Source organism: Schistocerca serialis, chromosome 4 (assembly GCF_023864345.2).
Source record: "Schistocerca serialis cubense isolate TAMUIC-IGC-003099 chromosome 4, iqSchSeri2.2, whole genome shotgun sequence".
Taxonomy (NCBI): Eukaryota; Metazoa; Arthropoda; class Insecta; order Orthoptera; family Acrididae; genus Schistocerca; species Schistocerca serialis.
The window spans coordinates 77544787-77561944 of record NC_064641.1 but is presented as its reverse complement, the minus strand read 5'-3'; the positions used below and the strand labels follow the sequence as shown (position 1 = coordinate 77561944).

Sequence of the window (17158 nt, the reverse complement as noted above, 5' to 3'; positions counted from 1 at the left end):
GGTAAAGCTTGAAGTTCAGAATGTAACTGAATGTACAAATTATCTGATGTAAATGTAAAATGACATGTTCCACTTCATTATGATCTAATTAACTGTGCTAAGCCAGACAACAAACAGGTCAACAGTGAGTCGTACATATTATGGAAACTTCCATTTGTTGCTTACGTGTGGATTTAGCTTCTGAAGAAATTAGGGCACCATCAAAATACATACATTTAGGAAACAGAAAAATGCTGCCCTTTATGTAATTTGAATACATTAAGCCATATAAACCTCTTCACAGTGGGATTTACTTTCTTCTTTGCAGCACTAGGGAACTGTGACAAGATAAATGTGCCAGTTGATAACATATGAGAAAATTACTATCATATCTCCTTGAATATACAAGAACTGTGTTTCATACAAGAGCTACATTAATCACATCATAAAATATCAAAATAAAAGTTCTTACTAAAAGCAATATTTATAGATACTTCGTGTATTGTTTAGCAACTGCAATTCATGCACATAATTTGCAAATCAAAATTCATGCTATTATACATTTTGTATCTGTAAATTGGTGTTTTACTACGACATTTATTTATGTTCTCTTTCCTTTCCTCACAGTAAATGTGTCATATATACAGTTTACTAGTAAAGGGTGTGATGCATCAAAAATTCAGTGATACAGAAAATACTGCTCAAGATCACCTGGGCATGTGTAATGGTTAACCATATTTAGGTACAATCATATTGTGACAATCAGCTTTATTTACTGAACACAACTACTTTAACAAACGGACTTGAGTGTATTTATTTGTTGCGTAACGGGAACATATACCTATTAATAGTTATGGTTGTATTTGAGCTGAACTCGCTACATAAAGTTAAATAAATGTGTAGGCTTCATCTTATTTTTAAAGTTCCAGGTTGTGCATGTATGAACTGGGCAGGCCTGGGTAGGGCTGAACGGGAAATACAAAACCCCAGTTGTTACTGTTAACGCATCGTGGGCGTCTTAATTTGTTAGAACCCTTGCATCACAAAATCGTAAGCAAAGTGGTTTAGCGATTCAAAGCACGTTTCAGATATTCATTGTCCCTGTAATTTAAACTAGTTGGACTGCTCTGTCTAAAATTTATGGTAGTGCCACATTCACGCTTTAAGAATTGACCTGAAAGAGGCAGGTGTCTAACGATATGGTAAAGAGACATCATATGAAAATAATTAACAATTTAAATGAGCATAACAAAGAAATGTTATTACCGTACCCGTTCTAAGATACGTGTCTCGGTTTTTGCAATAAATATCGCGTTCATTTCGCTTCGCTAAACAAGAACTGAAATCTAAAACAGTTTTCTTTTTGCAAATAAAAAAATAAAAATATTATTCACGGGGAACAAAAAGCAACACAGCTAAACTTTAATAATTTTGGCTTCCAATCAATAAAATGTGATTCTTATTAAACGGGCCATAACTGATATGTCGTGGTCGGATATTGTTTTGAGAAGCTGGATGATTGGTATAGTCAAAGAAGATTGATTGTAGTCTGAAAAAGTTGTCTCGTAGCACTGGCTGTTGTAAAGACGGCCATAATTTGCACCACGGAAAGAAGTTTATTATGATGGCAAATGGCGTTATGGACTTTTATTGACAGTAGAAGTAGTCAGACGGGGAGAAATCTCAATTTTAAAGTGTCACAGACACCGTTGGGCCGTCCAATCTTAATTCCCTTTGCTGAATGTTTACCTCGATTCGATGCCATATTTATCAAAAACGCCGAGGAAATTATTGACTTTGTGTACACATCCTATGGCAATTTAATCACGCTTTAACTGGATCATGTTTGTGAAATGTGTACAAAATAATGGAAACAGTATGTTGTGTTATTCATAAAATGTAAACTTGCTGCCCATAAATGAGTAAATTAAGCATCTCCCTCCATGTAGCTTCCTTTGACCCGAAATGAGTTATAATAATTGCTGATTTTCCAGACCTTCTTCATTGCAAGTGTTGAATGTCGAATGTAATAATGGAACATTATTATCTCGAAAGCTTAGCGTGTTTAAGTAAGTTTCTTGATAAATAATTCTGGGAAATGTATTTTATTTTAATATATGGTACGAGTATGCAACGTCGGAGTTTATGTCAGTTTTCTTACACGAACAGTGAATTATTATATTCTTTTGTATGTCCCTTGAGTACCACAGGTAAAAACAAATCAAATCTGGTGATGTGGAGTAGGGAATTGAAGGAAAGGAAGAAAATTTATGTACACCCCTGTACAGGTGTGTGGATTCAATAAAAGTCTTTCGAAAATAAATATTTCTTGCGCTGGTTTTATATCGGAAAAATAGAATCCAGTAGTTTATCATGTTGCCAGAGTTTCACCCCAAGCCAATAAGAGACAGCCGCAATCCTTATCTACAATACATGGGCGTGCGGCTTGTGCATATCGCAACTAGCACTGCACAGCTCAACTGCAAGAAAATGCGCGCCTCGAATCGATCTACGTATGCCACCTACACCATCCACTGTCCTCTGGAAAGTATGCGCATTCTCAAATAAACAGTGGAAGGGAAGCATGCCAAAAAGCGGACAGCGGATAACAGACAGGAAAAACTATGCAGTGGTCAAATCTTTTTATCAGTGCTCTCGGTAGCTCACAGCTGTACTGCACCGCACTATGGCGCAAATTTGTCAATTTTTTCCAAGACTTCAAATAACAGGTCTAATTACCTGAAATTTACTACAGAATTTCAATTTTGGTTGTATATCTTAAGCACTAAAGGCAATAAAATACGAACTAACTTGACTAACGCACTTTCCTAAAACCGCAACGCTTCGGCGATGATTAAAACAGTAAACATATTTCATACTTCATAATACCACTATTTTGTGTCCTTACCTGCTAAATATGATCGAATGAAGTAATGGTTAAATTTCTGCAGCCAACAGTAAGGCAGAAAACAAAGTAGACAATTTTTAAGCTATTTTGTTGTGAACCCACTTCTTCCTCTCAGATCTCTCTTTGGACTTTTCACCGTTCTCCTTGCACCCTTTTCTCCTCCCGGTTCATGTAAAAGGTGGACGTAGGGGGAACGAAAACTGTTACGGAATGATAGCCGATAACCGCCAACGCCGCATACACAAAGATGCGCAGAGTGCGTAGTTTCGTATCTGCGCAGATTTCCGTTCTGGACGCTTCCACCTTTTCCCGTCATCAGCAGTGTGCAGCAGTCGCTACAGACGGTAGCAGGTAGAAGGTTTTATGCTGTTGGCGGTGCTGGCAGAGTGATCGGGTAGCTGCTGAAGTATTTTGTTATTTTTGTGCAAAGTTCCGTATTTTTTAAAAAGTAGCGACAGAAGAGGTAATAATGCAGTTACAGAACGTTTTTATCTGTTTATCGCATGTGGTTAAATATACGGTCTAATTTAATTTGATGTGATCTCACCACCCTTTGTACTAACTACGGAGGAACTGTATACTAAGTTTGTAACTAGTTTATGTACAATGTTTATCATTTAATTTTTTTATGTTTGTCGATTGACAAACTGGTATAATTTAGTGTACGTGTTCTAAAACTTGGTCTTTTTGTATTGAATGGTATTGACCCAGCCATCTTGTCTAGTTCGTGCAGTGAAGCGGCCATTGTGCAGTGGCGTCGCCCCCACCCTAGTGTAGGGTCAGTCAATGCAGTGCGGCAAGATGCGTAGTTAATCAAATTTCAGTCATCTTTAAATTCTTTTCCAGGAACTGAATCGATATGGGATCAGAACAGCAGTTTTGTTTGAGGTGGAATAATCATCAAAGCACTTTGGTTGCTGTTTTTGATACTTTACTGGAGAGTGGAACTTTGGTTGACTGCACTTTGGCAGCTGAAGGCCAATACTTGAAAGCGCATAAAGTAGTTCTTTCCGCGTGTAGTCCTTACTTTGAGGTAAGTGTGGTGCTAAAATATTAGTATACAAATTACTAACTAATTTAACAAATTCGGATATGTGTTTCTAACTCTTGTTTTTCCTCCATTACAGCTCCTGCTGAGTCAGCATTATGAGAAACACCCGATCGTTATTCTTAAAGATGTGAAATTCCAAGAATTGAAAGCTATGATGGATTATATGTATCGGGGTGAAGTGAATATTTCTCAAGATCAATTAGGAGCTTTATTGAAAGCCGCCGAATCTCTGCAGATAAAGGGTTTATCGGATAGCGGTGGCGGAGGTACAGAGAGGGAAGTGGAACCTAAGAGGAGAAAAGAATCGGTTCCACCTCCTCCCACACCAGCAAGAACGCCACCTATTCTACAGCATTCGTCGTCGGGCCTCACTATCGAGCATCGACGAACGGCGCAGCCATCTCAAGTTCCGCAAGTTATTGATTTACCCGAGGATGCCCCGCCGCCGATGCCGTTGCAGAAGATGGCCACGACGAGGGAGGGCAGCATTTCGCCCGTCTCACGTAAACGGAAGAAGCATAGACGCCGATCAAGTTGTGATGAGAACAGTTTAGGGGCACCTGGTGTTTTACCATCAACTGACAATCACGAAACAAGTAGCTCGTGTGAACTTCCACCCCAATCGCAGGTACCTCCTGCTCCAAGTATACCCGCCACCATAACGCCGGTTACGTCGACGCCAATACCCAAACCGTCGTTAGATACCCAGTTAAGTCATACAACTGAGGAGAAAAACAGTGACTCTGAGATTATGAGCAAACCTTTGGCCTCAGTGCAAGGTGCTGTAGCCTCCCCACAGACAATGCCAATTGAACCTGAACCTGTTGTGCATAAAGTAGAGCCACAGACTGAACCTCTATTAGAACCAAAGTCAGAGTACCTGGAGGAAGTGAACGATGACAGTGTGGAGGACTTGACTTTAGATGATGACATGGACGATATGGATCAGCCTAGAGCGGGTCCTTCGCATGGTGGGGAGGGTTCCAGCAGTCAAGGAACAGGTTAGTGTCGACAGTATATTATGTGTACATCTTGATCTTCAGATTTCGAACGTTTAGCTTGAATTAATGCTTGGTAGATTTAGCTCATTTTTTCCTAGCAGTCAGTAAAATTTTTCGGCATTGTCAGTCATTAAAAGCATACGCAAAGATATGAAATGATGGGTGTGTATCTGCAGGCTTTGCACCGTGGCATGTAACTGCAACTGACAGATCGACGGATGAAGTCTTCATGGCTGCGCAGGAAGCGGTTGGTGCTCATAGGGATTCTCAAGGTAAGAGAAAAGTTTTACTGATTATTAGCATATTTCTACGCAAAGTCGGAACATTGTGATTTAAAGTGTAGCTATTTTGTACTACACCGATCGGAAATTGTCTATTCTGGCCGATTTGTTACTTTGCGGAGAAATATGCGTTCATGTAATTGGGAGGATGTGCCAGCAAATAAATTATGTACTGTCAAGAAAGTGTACCAGCGAATTAGTTGTATATTGCAGGAAGGATCTGACAACTGAAGATATTGGCTACATAAGTATCTATAATCACTTCATACATAGGTTTAAATGGGCTGTTGAGGTTCTTAAGTTATGAGTGGACAGTAGGCACATGTTAGGTTGTTTGGAGGTGCAGTACTTAAAGTATAAAGTTTTCATTATGTTATTAGTGTTCTCTCTGTCTAGGTGTTGGGTAGTATCTGCTTCTGAACTAATGGCACTTGTAAAATCTTAGTGACATGCATAAAACATGAAATCTGTGGGAGCAAAGTAAATTTAAAGGATAGTGATACAGCATACTTGATCTTAAAACTTAAAATTCCCAACTTCATAAATTAAGGGTAGACGGTTTTAGTGAAAGGAATCAACTGTGAAGTTTCTTTATATAGGATTTTAGTGTTGTGCTGCTTGGGTCTACTGCTGTGCTTGGTACTTAATAATTGGCATTCAGGAGCTGGCATGTCCTCTTAATTTTCTTTTGTTGCCATGCTTCATGAGTAAGTTTTTAAAATTGTCAATCATGTTACAACTTACTCATGAAGAATGTCGCATTGTTAGGATTATATGTACTGTTAATCATTCTGTGCATGTATTATTATTAACAACAGGGTAGCTTTAAAGATTAAGTGCTAAGGTTTTGTTTGAGAATAAGGCAAGAACAGGTAGCCCAGGTCTGAAGTAAATTATATAAATCATATACATGCATTGCCTTACAATGAGAGGCATTAAACAGTGCTCTCTTCCAATATGATTTTTATTATTTTATAAGCATTTTATAGAATTAAGACAAAAAAGTTGGAATTCAGCAAATGGTACCCGTAGTTGCATATGCCCATACTTTGTGTGGAAGTGGCTGATGACACCATATAAAGTCCCTATTTGTGTATATAGATGTCTGTATACTGTTCCTAAACAGCGTTTTCACCTCGAGCATTGAGTTCCATTCAAAGTGCCACAGAACGTCAAAACTTTCCAGTTCGTTCGGAACATCGTGTCAACTTTTTTGCGATTATGAAATTTCGGATACTTGCTTTATGTGCGCATCGTCTTTATTGATCATACACTAGAAGAATCAGTCAAGCGGTGCTTATTACGAAAATCTTACAAGCCAACAAGATGTCACATGACCATCATTTGATGGAGAAGACATCAAGATATGCTGCAGCATGGAAGACTTCAAGATCAACAGTGTGGATAGAAGTCATCAAGATCTGACGATGCCAAAAGCAGTGAGCTTGCACATCCCATGAAGTGAAGATGACCACAAATCCTGATAGGAGGCCTTGATTGCAGAACAAAGTTTCAGAGAGTAAGTAAATTTTAATTTTTCTTAAATTACTGTTAGTCGCATATTCATCTAAAGTTGCTGTCTTACATGGAAAAGTTTGATAGGATTGTTCTGAGGGTGCTGATCTGAAATACATGTTACTAGTATTCTTTAGTTGTATGAATATAAGATTTGCAGGCAAGACTTTTGTTGGAAGCTTATAAGGTTGTTGGTAAAAAATTTCCACCATTTGCGGATAAGAAAACACTGGATTAACACAGCTACACACAGTGTATTTTGCCTGAAGCAGCTCTGAAACTTATTTCACAGTTTTGAAAGAAAGCCTTCCGTACTTGTTATGGTGCGTTGTTTGAAAATGTATTCTCACCTTTAGGACAGCATCATTACAAATTTTCAACACTGATGACATCCCTAGAATTACCAACGTGCCTTTGAGGAATTAGGTGAGTGCTGAATGTTTTCAGGAAAGTGCAGCAGAAGCCTTTGTACATTATTACCTTAACATGAAATTGGATTTCAGCACACAGGTGAGTGGTATTTGTGGTACCTGCGACTAAGTGGATACTGCTTGTTTTTGCTGCTGTGCAGAATAAATATCAATTTTATTTAATTTATTTTTTCCGTAATGAATGGAATGCGATCTTACTGAACACCGCGGAGGGTGGTTTCACCCAGCCTGAGCGTCAAACGATAAAGTTTCGCGTGCGCAAATTTCTGAAGAGAACTTAGCATCGGTTGCTGGTTATTTTAATACTAGCAGTTGCGATATATTATGAAGCTCTCTCATCATCATCATCTTCACAAGAATTTGGCAAGAAGACAACTTTCCAACTCTGCTTAAGAAGATTACCCGTTGCTGTACTGAAGCAGTGAACATGATGAAGCAGCTGATGGTGGATGGTCCAACAGAGTGCATTCAGGCTATGGTTGACCAAATTGCAGTCCAATTCCATGCTACTGACATCATTTATGAAGATGGATGCATAGCTTATGATGGTCAGTATCATTTTTATATGGCACTTTTAGAAATTTTAATAGTGATTAGATGACATGTCTCTTCTTTCCTTGCGTAGTAGCTGAAAATGTCGGTGGCAGACAAACCTTTATCAGTTGTGATGATAATACAGCTTTCAGAATGCAAAGCTGAGCTTGTTTGTGGTTCTATAATGTTCCCTGAGCAGTTGATGTTGCAATTTGGATTGTACGAGTGTGCCACATTGTTGGTACTGAAACTCATGTTGATTTTGAGAGAGGGGGCAAGACTAGACATGGTAAGTCCATGGTAAGTTGATGGAAGCATCTAATGACAGGCCATAAAAAATTCTGTTGGTTTAATTTGAGTTCGATTAACATGTATTGGATGTGGTTGTGCCTCTCCCGGAGGTTGATGTGACCTGTGAGTGTATTTTGGGCATATGTGTCTAGTTTAATTCTATAAATGTGCCCAGTTATATTTGAATGAATTTAGGTTTAAAGCAGAACGGAGTGGTAAGAAATAATTATTTTATGAATTTAAATACCTGACACAAATATTTGCCTGTTTCTTCCCATCTTCAGCAAATTTCTTAACATATACCTAGTGTAGTGTTTATTACAGGGCCTTTCGTAAGTATTGGGTTTGATGTGTTCAGGAATGGTTGAAATTGTGTTTAGTTTACTTTCTCCCCACTGCTTGAGGAGGCAATTATAATGGCACCAGGAACAATGCACTCCAGAGGTTTGTCACCCAAGTCTGACTGTTCAAATTATCAACTACTGTTGGAGATCAAGTAATTACAGATGTTGGAAATATGTTGCTGTCGAGGTGCATTTATGGTGTTGAGGTGCTGTGTGTGGGCACAGTGCTGGTGGAAGTTTTTTTGACGTATTATCATTGTGGCCATCTGAAATGTTGACATGGGAATACTTCACAGGTAATGTACTACTGTTGCTGCTGTGTTTTCAGGTATTTTCACTGTTAAAATGTGACTTTGAGATGTTTGTAGTTTAACTTCTTTTTAAATTGGTATCATAGCTTTAAGATTTCCTGCTCACAAACACACACACACACACACACACACACACACTGTGCGCGCGCACACACACCCACACACTCAAAATTATTGCTAATAAGGAACTAGCACCTGAAATGACTATTATAATGTGGTTGATTATAATTGCTTTGTGGTTGGTTTCCCCAAGTTAATTTTGCCTAAGACGTGTGACTGGTTCAGTATATCTTAATAAACAGTTTTATTTTATGCGTAAAAACTTTTGATGGGACAGATGTAAGTATCATATGTAAGAGCATGTAGAGTGAAGAAAATTTAGTTTAATGGAACTTTAGAATATGGCATATATTTATAGTTAATGGCGAATCACTATGTTTCATGGTAATACAGGAAAATGTGTGCTTGAAATGTGTACCAAATTACTAGCTGAATGAATTCTGATGTACATGATTTGATAGTTATAGTTTCTGTTCTTACTGGTACTTGTGGTATTGGGCTTAAGTTGTATGGAAGATTTTCCCCATATGCCTATATTTAGTTTGGATAGCAGGTAGTGACATAGGGATGTTTATTGTTGTTCCAGAGGTCTGGCCACTGTATCGCAGACTGGCCACCTTCTCCAGCCGGTTGACTACACTATCCTCAGACATAGGTTGTTCTAGCATGTTGAGTTGTCCGCGTTGCGACCGAAAGTACTCGGTCACCTACACACTTGATCGACACATGCGGTATGAGTGTGGAGTGGAGAAGCAATTTTGTTGTGCAGTTTGTATGAAACGATTTAGTCGGAGTGATGTTCTTCGTGCACACCAACGTAAAGCAGGTCACTTACCAGTTGAAGCTGGCTGGATGGGCTCTCTATTAGCTTACAATCGCAAGTGATTTTTAATGACACTTCACATACGAATGATTGCAGCAAATGGTAACATGAATTTTGAAGGTCTGCATTATCCTGTCACATAACCACTAATTTACTTAAGTTTTATGGTGCAGTAAACTTTCTAAGCTTTCATTGGTAAGAAAATATTTTACAGTTGTTGAAGATTCATTTAAACTGATCTGTATGTAAGTTGGAATTCTGGTTGGAAGTATTCCAGGGGTCCTACACAAATGATGCTTGTACCATGTACTCTGATCCATTATAGAGGTGGAGGCCTACCTATTGTGCAGCTGGTGCTACAGGTGCCAGTGAAGATGAACATTAGTCTAACTCTGTGCCTCACATTAACTTCATAACACATCCTGAAATTCAAAATTTTCAAATTCACAGGTGAAACATTGTCATTTCATATCAAGGAAATTACATCAAACACCAACTGGATGTGATTAAGCCATACCTGGATGCCTAAGTGTTTTGATGACTTACCAATGAATTTCACACATTGTTTACAGGCATAAGTATGTTGTGGAGGAAGTACACGAAATGTGTGTGTGTGTGTTGTGCTTGCTTTACAGATAGCATCATCACATTATAGGCATATCCTTCATAAATCTAGGTTCTTAAAGGGCAAGTTGAATGCCTAAAATGTGACAGAAAAGTCACATACTGATATCTTGTCATGTATTACATTGGAACAACTGGGGAGATTTGAAGCGGTGTGCACAGGTATATTTTGAGAAATCGCTCTGCACTAATCTGCTGCATTCATGGAGAGCCAGTTGGTGATTGGGTGTGAACTGAACTGCTGCCATTGCCACACCAAACTTCACTTCAGCTATTGAAAGTAAGTAAATACAATCTAGTTGCTTAATTAATAAATACTGTTTGAATTTTGAAATAATTTTATTTGCAATGCAGTTCAGAGGAACAAAAATAAGAATTGGCACTTAGTCATGTGCCCCCCTCCCCGAATTTCTCTCTCTCTCTCTCTCTCTCTCTCTCTCTCTCTCTCTCTCTCTCTCTCTGTATCTATCTAGTCCCTCCCTGAATTTTTCTCTCTCTCTCTCTCTCTCTCTCTCTCTCTCTCTCTCTCTCTCTCTCTCTCTCTCTCTCTCTCTCTCTGTATCTATCTAGTCTTCCCACCCTACAGCCTTGGTTCCTCTGAAATGTGTTGCTGGAATTTAAATGATACTAATGTATTTCTTTTTTCCGATAACAATTTTGTAGGTGCGGCATTTGGTGTTCCATTGTGTCTTTTCAACGTGTGCCTTCAAGTTGGAGAGCGTATTTCCTAAGCAGACAGCCTATTCTATGTGGACTAGAGGTATGTAGTACAGCTAATGATTTTTCGATGTTAACCTTTTCAAACAAATTCCTTAAATGGGAGTTATTACAAATGCCTCAGTTTGATGTAATGACTAAATATTAACAAATTATGAGCCCCCGAGTAAACCAGTTGCTGAATTGAGGGATAGTGTATGCTATGAAATTTGAGAGTGAAATTTTCAAATCCCTGTACTGTATGAAAGGGCGACTTGAGTAAAATGATTGACAGGTGTAATCGAACTTTGCTGTCCCATTTCATAGTATGCTCTCATCTCTGATAAGAGCTACTTCATATTTATACCAGTTCCTTTCATACTGTATTGCCATTTACTGATGAAATGCGAGTCGAAGTAATTAAGATTTGTTGTTAATTTTGTACATGATATTTGTGGCAAAAGAAGTGTTATCTTCTTTTGCAGTGTACTATTACCACCCACAGAAACACTTACACATATAGTAATGTTGTGATTTTTTATTCTTTACATGTTTGTTAAAGTGACAGTTTCGAATTTTAGTTCTTTTTCTTGGTATGATGTAGACTAAAATCGGTGTTACATGCTGCAACTGAAACATGGCTCTACACTTACTCAAGTCCGTAAACTTAAGTTTTTTTGTGTTACTGTATTGTTTCCATCTCGGGGAAGGTGGTTTTAAAATATCACTGTGGATTTGCTCAGTGCAAAACACCAAAGCACAGCTCATATTTCTTCTGTTGTCAGAACTGCAGCAACAGCACAAAGATAATTGATTTAACTCACCTGCCAAGTGAATGTTACAGGAAATATGTGCACACTGTGCATTGGTGTGGTATAAATGCATGGTAATGTACTGGAAAATAGTCGTTCAGAACTTGAGATATCCTCTTCCGATCTTTAATTCAAATTATACTTACAAAAGAGATTCATACTGGTGTTTGTTCTCCAGTTGCGGATCATTTCTGTTTTTACAGTGTATTCTGGTTTATTAATGGGGTCTTTTTTTCTCCCCCAACCCTGATTCTAAAGTAATAAATATGCCTGCTATTGTAAAGTATACTTCCCATACTGCAACTTTGTACACTTGTTGTTGTAAATTTTAGAGGGTCTGTATTCTGGTCTTACTGCCACCTCTTTGCTAAAGTTTGTCTTGTAAATATAGATTAACAGTTTGTTTTCTGTTGGGAGTTATAGTTATGAAAACTTCGATTTTTGTGGGTCACTGATCCATTTGAGGCACTTGGCAACACATTAGATACACCAAAATAATTCTCATGAATTTAATAAGGTGCCATTCCATTACAGGTGTGGTTATAAATATTGATTTTGCATCAGATTTCTCTTTAATTTGGTTCATGTCTTCTTTTCAGATTTCCAGCTCATGTCAGCATGTAGAGAAGTTTGTTCGCTGCATTTCGTAGAGGATGTACACATAGGGTGGTGTAGGTAGTGTGTGTTGCGAAGGACTTGAAACTGTGAACACTTCTGTGACTTAGTGCCATCTGTGAATGAAGATATCTTTAACATTGAAATAAATGGAAACTTTGTACTTTACTGAGAGAGAAATAATATCTTATTTTTCTATTACATTGTTTGTTCTTTGTTGCTATATTTGTACAAGGCAGCATCGAATAAAGGTTCCATAGTTGTTCCTGTGATCATTAACTCATGTTCTCCATCAAAGGTTAATGATGCAACTTAATCATCCAAGATCAATGATTCATCATACCTATCCTTACCTGTATTGGGATTTACACACATGCTATATGACAGCTCACACAAAAAATATAGTCACACTAACAATGTGAAAGGTCATCTCATAGCTAGCTGGCAGTGTAAACTTTCGTATGACATGTGACACTACTAATGGGCAGATACCAAAACTTTTCAAGGAGTGTTCAAAACAATTATTTCCATAGGTTATATTGTAGTTTCTTGGAAGAAGGAGAAAATTTATTTTGGAAATGTTTTTCTTGCAACCAAATTGGAAAGAATGGTATTAGCTATTTTTCTTAATAAATTGTGTAAATACATTTTTTCGTTTATATAATGCTTACTGCAAGTTCTAAGACTGCAGGCAGTTTTTAGGGGTAACTGGGAAAATAGATTTATTGCATTTATTCTTGTCATTGGCAGTGGTTGCTTTTGATAATAAAACTAAATGTCTTGGCACATCTTTGGCTCTTAATCAAAGAGGAGGTATTAGAAATGTTCAGATATGTGTTGTTGCTGCAGTGCTGCCAGACAAAGAATGGGGCATGTTCTTTGTATTTCACCATGAGCATATATGTAATTTAACACATCTTAGTGGTGTACACAGTACCTTGTGGCTTCTGTTCTTTCCTTATTTACTTGCATAGCATGTGTTTTATAGCAGAATGATGTAAATCCCATAATTTGCAAAACTGCACTTCGAATGCTGCTGTTCAGCTACTTCATTTATCAGAAAGTTGCCAGTTACTTCCATCACATGGCAGGCAGTTATTGATTGTTAGTATATGTGGTTCTGTGTACAAAATGTTGCTGGTAACATTGATAAAGGATTAGTTAATTTTACAACTATCAAAGCTCCACAATAATAGATGGTAACATGTAAAAGTAAAAAGTTTGTTAATGGGTTGAAGTGGATATAACTTGTCTTGAAAGCTTGTTGAATGTGTCTGTATTATGACTGAATTGTTGACTTGCTGGAGCAACAGTTTAAAGTCATACCCATTGTTGGTGATGCACTTCTGGGAACAGCTATGAGAGACCTGATTTTAATTTGAGGAACAACTATAAGGCTTGAAAGTAGGTTGATTGACTGACACAACTCATCTGTTGGCCAGGAATTGTGCTCTGGAAAGGCAGTGCGTTGTCAAGCATTGTTGTGGAGCAGAGTTGAAGTCACCTTATGTGGTGTACTGGAGGTGTACGTGCGTAATCTTTTGCGGCATTTACTGTGGTGCCCTTGTGGAGGAATTGTTGATAGGGCCATGATTAATCTTCCATGCAAAAGAGGTCTCCACAGGTGTCAATTTGAACTTGCATTTGTTCTAGGATGAGAGTGGGAAACAAATTGGGTAAAGCTTCCATTTGCACGTATGTGGATAACTATGAAGTGGGTCATCTCAGTCAATTCCTCTTATCATTTGCACTGTCACATGATTCTTTGACAGTTTCTTCACTTCCTGTATGCCGTCCAGGGTGCATGCAGTTACAGTTGAAGTTCGAAACAGAGCAGCATACATGTTCACTGATCCATTTTGTGGTCTAGATCATGTGCACTACACCTTCACTCAATGTGCAGTTGAAATACCACACACACACACACACACACACACATTATTGCTACTCAAGAACTGTCTGTTAGCAGTGTGATATTAGAGAATTTTCTGGACTGAGGTTGTGCCTCGTGATTGTAAATACTTATTGAATATTGATGGTTGGTGGTAAAAAGTGCTCAGAAGAGAGAAGTGAAGTACAAGCTATTAACAGTATTGTCAGAAATTGAATTGCATGTATCGCATCTTGTTGATTGTACTAGTGAAAGGTTGTTGCTTAGGCCCTTCCTTATAGCATTGCAATCCATAACTACTGTCATTGTCCACTCTGAGATTGATGTAAAATGAGATCATCTTATTTCACTATGTGCTCAGCATGACTTGCGACTAGTTGCCTGTATGGCCAGACTGGCACCTGCATGTCAGTGCACAGTGTTCCTCAAACATTTCTGACAGTTCAGTAACTTGGGGTGGTACATAGTTTTTCTGAAGGGACAGGGTTCTTTTTTTGTGTGTGTGTGTGTGTGTGTGTGTGTGTGTGTGTGTGTGTGTGTGTGTGTGTGTGTGTGTGTGTGTGTGTGTGTGATTGATTGAAGGAAGCGCTGCTGACGATTTACACTGCATTGGATTCTTTGGTAATTTTTCTTGATTGCAGTATTTTCAATAGACTCTTTGACAAGGTGGCACAAGCTAAACATTAGTACAAGTTAAAGCATGTGTAAAGGAAGTAACCAATTAGAACTGGTGTTTGTGGTTTCTTTCTGTGAAGGTTACCAGAATGTCTTGGTTGCACCAAGGCGAGATTAAGTTGGTCAGAAGAGCATACATGATTTTTAGGAATGTTAGTGAACTTTCGTTTGTCCAGGAAGTAACTAATGTGGTACAATGAAGCTGCAGCAAATTTATTTGGGTCAGTCTAATGTAAATGAGACAGATGAGAAAAAGCAAACTTGTTTATTATTTCACAAATAATCTCCAGAACTATTAGCTTTATTTATATTGCACTGAGAGACAACACTGCCATAGCCTTTGGGGGAAATTTTTTGTGGTTGCCTAAATGTCTATGTGGACATTTCACTAAAAGTAGCCTGCAATCAAAGTGACCAGACAGTCATTTCTGTTGTGGGATAATGCCTTGCCCACATTTTGCCAAGATGGTTTTCCTCATGCATTTCCCTTGGGGCCTTGAAGAAAGACAATTTGTGACTGTCAACTTTGGATCAAGAGGTGCATGCCCGAGTATAATCGTGGCTTTGTGGGCAGCTACAAAGGTTTTTTCGTGAAGGCATTGACCGTTTTGTCTCTCTGGGACAAATTTTTTGAATTACGGCAATTACTTTTGAGGTAATAAACCATTTACTTTCTTTTTTGATCTCTCATTTCCATTTGACTGTCCCTTATTGATGCACACTGAGGTAAGCAGTCAAACAACCACCTTTCCGTTGTGGAATATGCATCATCTGTTAAGGTGAGTTATTCCCACACAGGTGAGCAATGTTCAAAACTTTATGAGGTAGAGGTTTATCAATTTAAAGGGATCATTTAGATTGGGTGTTACATCTTAAAAGGGAAGGCTGTACTTCATTTGCTCTCATATCTCCACACACTCAATGGAACACAGATTTCCACATTTTGTTAATAGCACACTGTTGGTAATTCATACTGTTACTGCAATCGTACAGTGTTAACTGATAATACTGAAAATGGTATTTTTAATAAAGTTCATGGCAATGGAACTTGTCATTTTGTTGCATATTGCTTTAAAGATTTTCCACACACACACACAGACACACACCCAACCAACCAACTTGTCACCTCTGTAAACTTACTTTAATTCTTGAGTACCAAGCTGTTTTAAAATGTACATGGAAGTATTACTTCCAGGACTCTATTGGAAATATGCAGAGGTAGACATTGGGATATACATTTTTTTTATGTTAACACTGTTGAAGCTTGTGGCACAAGGTACTTGTTACAATTGATCCAATTAATTCCATAAAAAATGATTTAAGAACATATGAAAAATTTTTACAATCTTAGTTTCACGGATGTATTTCGTGGTTTTTGTGTGGTTAATTGCAGATACCTGCTGTTTCCTCCAGATGTAAGGTTACAAACATTTTATCACTACCTTCCTAAGGAAATATTTCAGTGCACATGCACTCATTCGAGTAAGTTTCCTTTTTGAAGTGATAGCATAGCAGTGGAGAGGCAGAACAGTTGCACTGAATAATTTTGTGCATGTAAATATGTTCGGCACTGAGTTCCTGTATTTTTAAACTATTAAAGTGGTGAAATATGAAATGTAAGTACTTACCCTTGCAATGAATGAGTAGGCTAAAAATTAATGAATTGCACAATACTGCATTAAACTTTCTACTATAAGTCACGTCAGGAGATATAAAGAGCTACATCAAGTTTGAAGCAGATTCCAGAAAAAGGAAAAATTCATTTTCTTACTGTCCTATCAAAACTTCTTAGTGTGTCCAGCAAAAACAAAACTTTTGAGTGTATGCGGCTGTTACGGTTGCTGGTGGTGTTTGTAGAAGGTAAGTAAGCATTTTCAGTGAAGAATGTAACATTTCTTCATATAGAAGACATACTGGAATTTGATTTGGCACACCATCTGAAGAAACAGTATTTATAAAGTTGTTGGAGTCATTGAAATGGTGTTCATTCTACTAGATTCTTGAACTTTATTACCTATGATTGCACACTACATAAATTTGAATTAGCTATTTTCAGAATAAAATGTGTGTTCATGTGTATTGACATATACGTTTAGTATAAAAAGAAAGTATTTGACAATTTGATTGTGTTGACTTGAATCCCTATCAAGTATTGAGGAGATACGGAATTTGAGCCAGTGAACGCGATCATCTTTGCAATGAACAAACACTACATGACGGCAGCTACATTACTATGTCACTGTTGTTGATTAAGCAGTTTTGAGTGTTTTAGATTGTGTATTTGATTCTTGAGTGGTTCAAGAGCAAGGTGGTTTG

General features: G+C 37.9%; 2 protein-coding genes across 9 annotated transcripts in view; one reads left to right on the top strand and one right to left on the bottom strand.

Moving 5' to 3' along the window:
• Positions 1–1318, bottom strand: part of LOC126474902 (protein bric-a-brac 1) — a 261416-nt gene extending 260098 nt beyond the window's left edge. The window contains exon 1 of the mRNA XM_050102399.1: positions 1251–1318. The gene's annotated coding sequence lies outside the window, so the exon portion shown is untranslated. The remainder of the gene's footprint in view (positions 1–1250) is intronic.
• A 1896-nt stretch (positions 1319–3214) lies between these two features.
• The window catches only part of LOC126475335 (longitudinals lacking protein-like), a 439557-nt gene continuing 425613 nt past the window's right edge, over positions 3215–17158 (top strand). For all 8 annotated transcript variants that reach the window (XM_050103126.1, XM_050103129.1, XM_050103130.1 and 5 more), the window contains exons 1-4: positions 3215–3350; positions 3734–3920; positions 4015–4939; positions 5116–5211. In XM_050103126.1, the coding sequence (XP_049959083.1) occupies positions 3747–3920; positions 4015–4939; positions 5116–5211 (1195 nt within the window). In that variant the 5' untranslated portion in view covers positions 3215–3350; positions 3734–3746. The remainder of the gene's footprint in view (positions 3351–3733; positions 3921–4014; positions 4940–5115; positions 5212–17158) is intronic.